General features: G+C 47.2%; 1 protein-coding gene across 2 annotated transcripts in view; it reads right to left on the bottom strand.

The window, feature by feature from the left end:
- Positions 1-11,956, bottom strand: part of Pdk1 (Phosphoinositide-dependent kinase 1) — a 423,846-nt gene that overhangs the window by 37,945 nt on the left and 373,945 nt on the right. Inside the window, exon 1 of one of the 2 annotated variants that reach the window (XM_017901521.1) lies at positions 9,025-9,442. The exons of the other annotated variant lie outside the window; for it this stretch is intronic. Within the exon in view, the coding sequence (XP_017757010.1) occupies positions 9,025-9,090 (66 nt within the window). The 5' untranslated portion in view covers positions 9,091-9,442. Of the gene's footprint in view, positions 1-9,024; positions 9,443-11,956 lie in introns of those variants that run through there. 2 annotated transcript variants of the gene reach the window in all.

The following is an 11,956-nucleotide window of genomic DNA, read 5'->3' as shown; positions in this document are numbered from 1 at the left end:
TCTTTCCGTCCATCCTGGCAGTTACACGCTCGCGGCCAGTTCACGCTGGATTATTTTCGAGACCGATTTTCCTCGTCGCGATCGTGTCTTTTCTCGGCACTCCTGCGCGTCCTGTCTCGTTACGCTCGCGATGAAAATAGACCGTGTCGTTTCTGCCTCCGTTTTACAGTCCTCCTCGCGTCACGTCACGGCAGTCGATGATGGAAATAAACACGCGCGTTCCTCGCGAGTTTTTCCGATCCTGCGATCCAGCGTAATAAAGGCCCGAGCAAGAGAAGCGTTAATTATAGTCTCACGATCGTCCGTAATTACGGATTGACCGTAACACGAGCTACGAAAAAGAAAGGAAGCTGGTCTCCACGGAGTTGCAACAAACGCGACGAGGAAATGGAGATTCATAGGAGAAGCTGCTCGATAACTCAGCTCGGAACAAATGTTCCTTCTTTCGCTCGTTTCCCAAGACTGGTCGTGTTCTCCGCTTCGCGGCAATATCTCGGACGGCATAAATTACGCGCGCGTCGCACGCGTATCGCGCGCTTAACAAGCGGACTCACGTGCGCTGGCCGCGCACGGGGGTGGCTGCCTGGACGTCGCGACGCGTCCAGGGGTTGGCGCGAACACTTGCCGACGCGTATTCATGGCGTTTGCCCGACGCAAACGTTTGATAACCTCGGGTAAACTTGCGAATCGCCTCTGTACCACCTATGCACGTTGTTACTACGAATTTAGCGGGTCGCATCGCGCTGTTCGATGAATTATGCATTCCTTTCCGTCCGGGAAAGGGGCCCGCGGGGGTGGAACGACCAATGTTACGAATGGATGTTCGAAATCTCGAGGAACGATCGAAAGTTGGGAGAATTCGCGCGTTTTCGAGGCTGTTGTGGAATTACTCCGAGGTTAAAAGACACTGCGTACAGGTATTCAGCGAAATATTAAAAGTCTGAAGTTTAATTTGGGATAGAAAAAATATGAAATATGGTACAATTATAGTCCGACATCTGGGACCATGGTAGAAATAAAGTTCGACCCGTTTCGTCCCATCGCGGCGCGGAATAACGCGCAATTGATCCATTTAGTGTCAAAAAAGAATAAACGCTTGGCCTCTTACAGCTGTCAACTGTTTTATATCGATTCTAAACGTAGAAGACGTTTTAAACGTTTGATCGAATTGCCAAGAGGCGATTGTGCGTTTCAGTTTCGCTCGAAAAGTGTCAACGCTCTAGACTGTCAAGCCTACAATCGTGACAAGTTTCGTTCCTGTCAATGCGCGACTTTATAGCTACCGTTCCCTTTTAGGCAAATTAAAACAAAATTGGAGCAATATTATACTTTGTAAGTGTACGCCTTCTTATTCTTATAAACAACGAATTGACAGAATTATAACTTATCGGATATGAGCAGTATTGCGACCCGAACACTCTGTAACAACCATCATTCTCACCCTTGCCACTAGTTAGATTCCAACTTCAAGCAGATTAGGAGGACTTTCTCGCAAGTCCTCAGTGAATTCTCGATCTCCCTTAACCACTTGAGCTGACAAGAAATTCACAGACGCGTGTGACAGTGTGGTCCAGTGTTTCTGTGACAATTGCCTGACGACGTGTGTATCACGTCGTTGGCGATTCTGCGACAAAAACATTATGACGTGTGTGGCACGTCTTTCCAGCATAAGTGATTAAATAGAAGTTCCTATGTACTACCTAAGTGTGACCTAAGTATCCCCGCCTAAGACAGGGCCTTGCTAGCTAGCCTTACTGATGAGAGTCCACTAGCAAGCCCAGGACCAAACGCATCTCTTCATTTTCCTTTCATCCTTTCTAACACCACCTCTACATCGAGGATCCTGCGACCTCGCTGAGCTCCTGCGACTACAACGACCAAGGGTGGCAGCACTGTAGGAACCCCCGAAACAACGAAGATTCCATCAACGACGCTGTCAATAAGGACATAAACAATCCTCCACTTAACTTAGAACCTCAATTTTGGGACCGCAACAAGCAGAAAACAGCGCAATAACACTCCTTGGCACTTTTTGACAGGGAACAGCCAAGACCCCTGGCACTCAAACAGCCAAAACAAAAGTGACAATGTATAACGTTGTCCTGTCAACAGAGGCCCTTCCGAGATCCGCGTGAACCACGGTCCGTGGAAAATTTCTCGAAGGACATCCGATTAACCCTGACCGAATTGCCGAGATCTGCGAACGAGCCGGTAGGTAAATCAAGAATCGCGGATTCGCATGTGTTCCTCGCGTTTCGTCCAATTGTCGTTACATAATCGTCAGGCTGCACGCCTCGTACCTCGTTCGTTTGCATTGCGCGGCGTTTAATCGCGATGCTAATCGCCAGCTCGGATCTGCTTTCGACTGTTTTCGCAAACACGCTGATCCCCCGTTCCCCGAGATCGGCGTTATCAGCGGAACGGAGTTTCGCGAAGCGAGTGCGTCTAATTGCCGGACAATCGGCGAAAATACGCGATGAAACGCCGCCGCGTAGATGAGCGCTCGTCGACGCTAGCAGCTAGCAAATCCAGCTGAAAACACAGCTGCGAGGCGCCGCGGGTTTTTGTTAATTTCCGAACGAACACGCACACGTGTAGCCTCGACCGTGGACGTAATCGGGCCCAATGAAAGTGAACGATCCCCGGTGTTACATCAACGACGTAACCTGCTGGAAACTTTGTACTTGGAATGACGTCTGGCAAATAATTACCGACGTTGTTTACCTAAATGACGGGATGAATAATGCCGTTTGGAACAATGAACGACTGTATCTAGAAGCTAGTACTCCGCTATCTCCCTCTCTCTCTTGTTCTTTGGACGCGGACTCGTAAAGCTGATTACGTAGTCGAGCGTTTAACACGTTGACTGCCATAGTGGTCATCAGTGACCGGCGTTTGACTGCTCAGTGGAGCCATGGTGGTCGTGGGTGTCCAGTGATACCAATTTTTTAAATTTATATTTGTTTTTGTTGAAAATAAAATACGTTTTAACACTAAATGTAGCAAGCGAGGTTAAATGACCCATTTTAAAATTTACTTTAGAATTGTACGTTTATTGTTACTTCTTTTGTTCATATGATTTTCTGCAAGTTCTTATATTATCCGATTATTTAATTTCTCGCTTCCCGTTTTTTTATTAATTTATTTTTTACCTTATGTATCACAGGGGGTCATTTGACCCCTTGCGAAATTTATTTCTTTGCAGTTCTTCAAGTAAAAGCTTGGTTCTGGACTCAGATACATTTCTCAAGTTATAGTTTTATTTATCTGAATCTGAATATGTGTTTGGTTTCGGCGTGAGCACTTGCATGACCCGATTGGTCAGTGAGACAATTATTGGAAAGAATTCGAAACATAATTGAAGCGAGTTCAGACGAGGAAAATTGTAAATCTGAAAATGAGCAAAGTGGAAGTTCATATTTAAATCAATCCTTTAGGAGAAATAGATATGGAGGAACGCGTAAGGCGTTTATTTCACGCTGTAGATAAAAATTAGGGGACCAGGACGAGCTGCAATTGCATACCCTTTTCATCACTCTAATTTTGTCTGTCCCTATGTACAATTAGAATACAGAAGACATACCTTTCTAAGAATATAATAAAAATAATGATAAAGAACGATAGTTATTTCTTATTATCCATAATCCCAATAGTTTTATTCTGTCCATATTTTAAAAATTTGAATACCATAAATAAATACAAAGCATTAATAATTTCCACCATTTTCTCCTTTGTCATATTGTTTAATAATTCATCCTAATTATATCCTAAGAATAATGGAAATTTTATCGTGCCCCCTGGAACGTACCGTATAAAAATGCATGGCAGTGAAAGTATTAAACCGCGAGCGATCCAAATCGCCGGTGTAATAAATAAAATTAATCGATCCCTGGATCGAGCAGCCTCTCAGGGCTCCGGGTGCCTCCTCGGCCATGGAAGTGGCGCTCGGTTGGCGAAGACGCGACAAAACACCGAGGTTATCACCTGCCGTTACATAATCTGCCATCTCGGTCTCGCGATTAAAAGTCTTCCGCGCGTAACGTCGGTACTGGCGTTTTTTCCGATCGCATGCGCGATTACCGCCGTATCGGTGCGTTCGGCGCAATTGCAGATCGATCGGCGATATCGCGCGTGCCGTAGTTCACCGGTGACGTACAACGCCGGAGCCGAATGGCCGCGCTTCGAAAAACGCGATAATTCCACGGTCCATTCCATCTTCGCACGGCTATAATTATATTTCCAATTTTTTACTACTGACGCCATTCTCTAATATTAGATCGGAGAATTCGGGGTGAGTTCGCAGTTCCGATCTATTCCCCGCGATTCTACGTCAGCGGTGACAAACTTACGCAGAGACGTGGGCCACGAAACGCAGTTTCGCAAAGTCACATGGACCACGCGAGGAATCTATCAACGAAGCAGAATTGGCCACCGAGGAAGACGTTATTCGCGTATTTTCGAAAAATTAAATATAAAATAACGACCGCATAGAGTATCATAATTCTCATGTCCAACTGCAGGAAGACGAATAAAATTTTACCATTAGAAATTCTGCATTCGATGCTATCTCTATACTCACTCGTCTTCCTGCTTTTTCCTCTAATTTATTACACGTACGATGAATTTCTACAAATTTTCCTCTCCTTTTCTCACTCACCGGTTATTTGACCAGATTACGGATACACGGTGACCGAATTAAATACCTTTCCAACGCACGAGTTTCTCGAATTAACTGGTAGTACAAGGGGTTAAACCAATTGGAAACTGTGGTCCACCACGTTCCAAGGTCTCGTGTACCGCGTGTTCGACACCGTTGCTCAACGCTGTCCGAGGTAACGCGCGTAACGATCGCGTTGTTTACAATCCGGACGACGATTTCCAGCAATTGGAAGGACGCATAATCGGCTCGCAGACGGAGCTGTCAGTGCGTCCTAATAACCGTCGCCTAGTTGGCCTTCAACGATCACGATGATCGTCGTAATTGCCATCCGGATGCTCGATCGGCGCTTACCGTGGCAAATTAAATGGCGCCTGATTAAATCCGCGGCTGGCCGTCAGAGCAGCGACGCAGTTGCGGTCCAAGGGTGCCAAAGTTCGCGTTTCACCTTTACCCAGGTAAGGATAAACGTTAATTATAAACCATTTACGACATATTTTGAATTTACATCTAGTACCAACCTAGTAGAAACTTTATTATATGCAAGCTTGTGTAAAATATTTTTAGGGGTCAACAGCGAAAATGAGACGAATGAATGTGTGATCTTAATTCTAACGTATTGCATGAAAATCCCTGGACCATTCCTCGAAAATAAAGGATAATAAATAGCGACCTCGGGTTGGGCTCGAATGTCCAGAGTGATATCCAGTGTATGTAAAGAGTTAGAGCTCCTGGTCAGAGCGTCAGAGTCACTATCAGAGTATTAGCGTTGTCATGGAATTGTAAAATTGGACTAGCCTTAAACTGTGTACAATAGTGTAGAAAAGGAATAAGTATGACTCTGAAAGAATGACAAGTGTTTGGGTTTAGAACGAAAGTGACCGGGTGCAAGAAGATCGAATGTAAGGGATGTTTATGACAGAGCCGAATGCAAGTGAAACAAGACAGAGTGCAAGGATGACGAAGAAAAATATTCAGCGACAGATGATGAAAGAAAGACACAGTCCGCGGATTATTCCGCGCTCGGTGATAGAGGACAGTCACGGGCTCGCGGATTATTCCGCGCTCAGTGATAAGAGACAGTCGCGGTCTCGCGGATTATTCCGCGCTTGGATGCAAATGGGTTAACACTTTGACTGCCATGTCGGTCATATATGACCAGTCACTTGAACTACATTGAATGAAAATTGACAGTTAGTGCATTTCGAATATAACCGCTAATTAGAAGATACTTTGAAATAAAAAGTGCCCCATTGAACAATTACAAATTTTTATTAGAACAAATCTTGCATCCAGCGGTGCACTCCCCTGGCGTCCGAAAAACGCGTCATTTCAAAATGGTGGCTGTCAAAGGGTTAACTCGTCATCGGTCAATAATACGTTAACGAGGGCAATACGTAAAACACGCACACCGCGACAATCGCAGAGAATCGATCAGGTCTGAATCTCGCAATGTCGCGTCACGGGAGCGAAATTCGAGAATGGACCGACCCAGTGCCGCGGCTATATTTGCGAGTTTGGTCCCGATGGCTGGCCGGAAAATACCTGTCTACGTCCGTCGTGACGTCACGCGGCTGATCGTCACGCGAAGAAACGACACGCGGCTGATTTATTCGCCTACGTCGTACATCGGCGATCGGGCAGCGTGCCAACGACGACAAGGGAGGGACAATGGCGCGTGTCTTGCCGGTCTCGGGGTTGCTCACGCCGCCGCGAACACGCTCGCAAATCGATCAATCCAGGCCCGAATCTCGCGCCGTTTTCGCGGGAAACGAGCTGCCGCGTATCTGCGCTGTTTGTTTGCAGATAATGCGCCGGTTGAACAGATAAAGGGTCGCGAAGCACTTAGCGAGAACTGGATTTTTCCCCGATAGCGAACGACGTAGGCGCGATCTAATCGCGATCGTGGCGATGGTATTTCAGGCGGATTCTTTCTGCCCGGTTTCCAGCTCAACGTATCCGTATCTCGCGGATAAACCACGCCGAGTTTATTGCCTGCGCGTTTCATTGTTTACCGTCGTACTCGTGGCTAGATCGCGATGCGATCACGTGCTATACATGATCGTTGACTTCGTCATTCGACAGTTAACTCTTTGACACACGCTCGGATTATCCCCTTGCACTTGGCGATTTTTTCGTTACAGGAATATAGTAATTCGAAGAGTTTCTGCCATAAAGTCGACGATATTTTTTTACATATTATATTACATTACATTATTAAATTATTTTAAGTAAATAACAAACTGTATGCAAATTAAGAGGTAGAATTATTTTACTTCGATATTTCAGGCATCGTTGAGTAATTTTAAATTTAATATATTAATTAACATCGATAATTAGGATCTGATTAAATGGCGACTGAGAGTCGCCTCTCGAGTGCACAGGGTTAAAAGTGTCACAGCTTTTCGACGCACCATAATGCATGGTGGAAATACTGCAGTAGCTGCATGCGCATAGGTTTATACTTCGTCTTATGTGCGTAAAACAGTTGGTAATATCTTCAATAAATGTTATAAATGTATTCGCTTGTGTTGGCAATATTCAATATGAGATGTTGGGACTATTTGAGTCCCACCCTATAACGACAAATTCAATTAAATTATTATTTCTTTATGTTTTTACGTTATGTGATTCCTCTATTAGTAAAAATATACCAATTTTGTTTCATTTAAAACGCAATAAAATTTCTATCCTTGCCGCAAAGAGTTAACCTTTTGCACTCGAGAAGCGACCCTCAGTAGCAATTTAATTAGATTCTAAAAATCGATGTTAATTAATATATCAAATTTAAAATTATCCAACGATACGTAGAATGTCGAAGTAAAATAATTCTATGTCTCAATTTCTGTACGAATTTCTTATTTACCGTTTTAAAAATATCGCCGAATGCAAAAAGATAAAATATTGCTGTCCTTTCCAATGTTACGACAAAAATTCGACGCTATTCGGACGCAAGACAGCCAAAAGTTTGACTAAAAGGGTCGTCACGTTTTGCGATACATGCAAAAGCAAACCATATTTTTGTTTAGAGCGTTTCTCCGCCATGGTAATTAAAACATAGTAATTAAAATTACTACGTTTATTTTTTAACTTTGATACTGTCGGTCCCACAGACCGACGCCGAGCTCAACGTGTTAGAGGTTAACTTGGAAGTTTTGACAGGGGTAGCTCCGGAGCGTCTCGTCATGGACGGCATCGCTATGGCGATTCCTGAAACGTGGACGATGGCTCTGTTACTAGAATATTCGCGGTGATTGGTCGAATAGTCAGAGTTGACACGATTTGGCTCGTCTTCGAAACGTTGTACTGTAATTGTCTAAATTAACCCCTAGCGCTGGCATACGGACATGTCAGACGTGGACTCGGTATTTTCCGCATATCGCCGGTAACGATAGGAAAACACGATCCCATGCAGTGGGGCAGCACTTATATAAAATCTACGCGAATATAATAATTTGGAATTTCATAAATATGTTAACTCTTTCGTGTCAAAGATGGAACATTACGATCGTGCAGTCTTTAGTATCTTTTGGGGGCCAAGTCTTTTGAAGAAAAAGAAAAAAGAAAAGGAAAAACCCATCATCGCAATTGAGCTTGCAATTCTTTGCAAAGAAAGCTAAGTGGAACAGTAACAGTCTTTTTTGATTTTCGACTCAATTTTTGTGACTATAGTCACCCGCCGTGCGTAAATGGCGTCTCCTAGCCGATGACTACAGTCACCCATAGTAGCTAAAGGCTTAACTTTGCGAAAGAAAAATTAAAATTAAAAAAGTTCCTCGTCGGAGGGTCAAGGGATAACTTCACCCTTGACGAAGTGTCAAGGTTCGCAATGTTGATGTCACAAAAATCCGCGACGCGTCTTTTAATCCAGATAATTCCTCGTTGCTTTCACACGCGTCTAAACCGCGTAGACAGGAGGTTTTTATCTGCTCGAGGGAGCGGTTAGATAAATGCAAACTACGAGACGAACAGCCGGGGCTTGTTTAGACTGCGCAGCGTGAATCTTTCTCATTGTTTCACATGTTACGGTTATATGCGAGCGTTGCGTCACTGGCGCAGCATCACGTGAAGAAAAGACACGCGTCATTCGTTTGCCGATGTACATTAGTAACTGGGCCAATTGCCAACGGCCGAGAAACGCAGATATATATCTGCGTTCCTACGCTATGTCATGCCAAGGAACGCGAGCGAACGGGGAGAATGTCCGAAGAGGGCAATAAAGAGGAATCAATTGTCCGTTTCGTAGTCGTTCGCCGAAACGGCAGAGACCGTAGGAAAATTCCGCGAAGCATCTCCGAATTACACGGGCAGAGGTTGCACGAAATTTCATTCCCCATTCGGCAAGACACGCAAGCGACACAGCTTACCGTGATCAGTCTTCTGGTGCTCCTCAGGAAATGCGACGCTACGCTCCGCTGTCTCTGGCAGGACATTGCTCGAGATGTCGCGCGACCTCTCGTCGGGGGGTGATCCTCGATGTTCCCTCGGGAACCGCGTCCCGATTCTCGTCGCTTTGTCACGCGCACTTGGGTCCCGATCAGCGCGGCGAGTCAGCGTGAAATTCGTTTCCACGCCGGGAGCGAGCGCAACCACGTCTCCCGCGAGACCGTTCGAGAGCACGGTGATTATTATGCAGCGGGAGGTGAGTCCGAGATGGGTGCAGTTGGCGACCACCCAGTGTCCGGTTTCCGAACCGAGGAAAACTCCGAGTTCTCGGCGACAAATGCTCGCGAAGAATCGTAGCCCTAGCACGAGGATTTGCCAAAAATCGTTTCCGCGACGATACCGCGAACAAACCAGACTGATTTCGCGTCACGACGTCTCTCGAATTAAATATACGCGCGATACTTCGACGGGTGGTCTACGTCACTCGCGACCAGCGTCATCCACACCTGGTCCATAAGCGTCTTCAACCCTTTGACTACTGCTATGGGCGTCTAAAGACGCTCAAAAATTTCTACGCCTGTTAAATCCTAAATACGCACAGTAACAATTTACTGCAAAATAAAAAAACACAAATAAAGTTTTAATACGGTAATATTTGAATATACAATAATTGCTTAGAAATGCACACCTAACGAAAAGTTCCACCGAATTTGGTGTACATTGCAAATGGATTCCTACCGTATGGTGCGACCGATGCGTTTCAAAGTCTGCCTTAGTCAAAGGGTTAACTTCCCCTAGTTATTCCTAGGTGATTCGTGAAAATCGTCGTTTGGGCCACAGGATAGTGACCCCGCGTCACAGTCCGCTGCGCGAGGCTGGTCGATGACGAAGATCGGTCCCCGCCCGGTTAACTTTCCGCGAAGGCTCGCATAGTAGTCGTTTCTCGCGACAATGAGCGCGTCCAGCGTGGAAACGAAACGCAGTGCCGTAGGAGAAGGAGAATAGAAACCAGCTCTATAAATGTTTACGAGGGTACGATACGACACTCGTAGGCGAACGAACTGCAGCTATGTCGGTGCACATGCCGCGATCGCGTATATGTACCTGGTGTAGCACGCACACCGACTCGTCCCGTCGTCACCGCCGCGATTTCGACGCGGATAGCTCGTGACGACACCGATCCTCGCGGAGACCCCTGTGACGGCCGCCGATTCGCCAGTGCGTCACGGATCCGCCCGCGAAAATTATTATCGCTACGATTCTTTAACGCACGTCAGACTTTCCCCGTGGGCGGATGCGTCCGATTAGGCCACGCGCCATATCCATCGATGATACCGTTGACGCATGCGAGAAACGAGTCGTCCATCCACGATAGTCGCGAAAATTCCGCGAAGAACGCGCGTCGGGTAGATTAATCTCGAAGCTGCTCGATCGTTCTTGGATCGATCCAAGCTTGGCACCGCGAGCACGGGATCGTTTATCGGTCTACGAGCCGACGTACAGTCCGTGGATCGCGAGAGAATAAGAAAAGTGGGAATGACGAAGGAGGAGGTGGGAATTTTTGGCACCTACCAAGCGTGCTTGCGCAGCGAGTAGATTGGCGAAGTCGCGGGTGGCGAGTCCGTCGGGCAACTGACGACCAGCAGGGCGGTGGCGAGTTACCCCTGAACGGTCTTATCGGCGTGTAACGTCCTGGCCAGCGCCGCGATACGATTGCCGAGATAATGAAACGCGAAAAGTATCCGGATGGCGCTGTAAGCCCTTCGATAAATATTGAACACCGGCGGCCATCTTGGCCAAACGTGGGCTGGATCGATCGGACACGTCAAATTCGTGGTATATACGTCGATTAGGCGTCTCGTTATCGCCGCGCTACTCGGATCCTTTTGGCACGCCGAGCGAGAAGCCTGACGCGACGTCTAACTTTATTTTTCATTCGGGGTGCATAACCTTTCCGTGAGCGTGTTTTTCGCCGAAAATTGACGCGCGGGCGCGAGTTTCGGTGTCAAGGGGAATTTAAAACGCGGAATCGCAAGGTACGGTATCGACCAAACGGCACTTTGCGGCGTTATCGCGAGCATCCGCGCTGACAGACAGCGTCTGCTTGCTTTTTCAACTTTCTAACGAATGTTCCGGCAACTTTTAACCGGCGAAGAATTTGACTGCCGCAAGGGGGACGGAAATTGGGGGGAGAGGGCCCGTATGCGTCGAAAGCGTTGCGTTATCCCGACGCAGGGTAGACGCGAAGGAACCTGGTCTAGCCGATCCTGCGGGAACCGGTGGTCGGTTTTCGTGGCTCGCACGATTGACCGGTGACAGATGCGCGCGCTCGCCAGGGTGGCGTTACGCGGCCGAATGAGACAGCAACTCGGTTTAATTAACATTCTGCATCGTCCACACACGGGGCACATTTAATGCGGCCTGAAATTGCTGCGTTACGCAGCGGAATCGATTCTTTCTGGATGCAACAAAGACGATGGGATTAATTACCAATTTCGCGCCGTTCGGAGAGTGGGCCAGTAAAAAATGGCCGTCGCGTCACGGCGCATCGTGTCGAATCTCGTAGGATCGGCGCGTCCTCGGGGTGGTCGTGAATTGCGGCTTTCTCTTCATCTCTCTCCCCCCGTTCTCCTTTTACTCGCCTTTCCTCCCCCTTGCCCCTCGTCTTTCATTCGCCTATACCGTTCGAGATCGCCGGGTCGGTGGCGATCGATCTCGGGATCTCGACTCGACTTCACTCGACTCCACTCGATTCCACTCGACTCGATTCAGCGCGGATCGGGACAGAATGCACGGAGCTGCGAGCGCGCGAAAAATAGCCACGGCGCGAGCAGGCTCGCGTTCTCCGCCACGAGAAAGGGCCGCGATTCCGCGCGGCCGGAATGCGCTGAGAAATTCTGTGTCACCGTGCAG

The sequence above is a fragment of the Eufriesea mexicana genome, unplaced genomic scaffold (genome assembly GCF_001483705.2).
Source record: "Eufriesea mexicana isolate 0111107269 unplaced genomic scaffold, ASM148370v2 scaffold1623, whole genome shotgun sequence".
Classification (NCBI taxonomy): domain Eukaryota; kingdom Metazoa; phylum Arthropoda; class Insecta; order Hymenoptera; family Apidae; genus Eufriesea; species Eufriesea mexicana.
The sequence above is the reverse complement of the archived record's forward strand: the minus strand, read 5'-3'. Positions and strand labels throughout refer to the sequence as shown.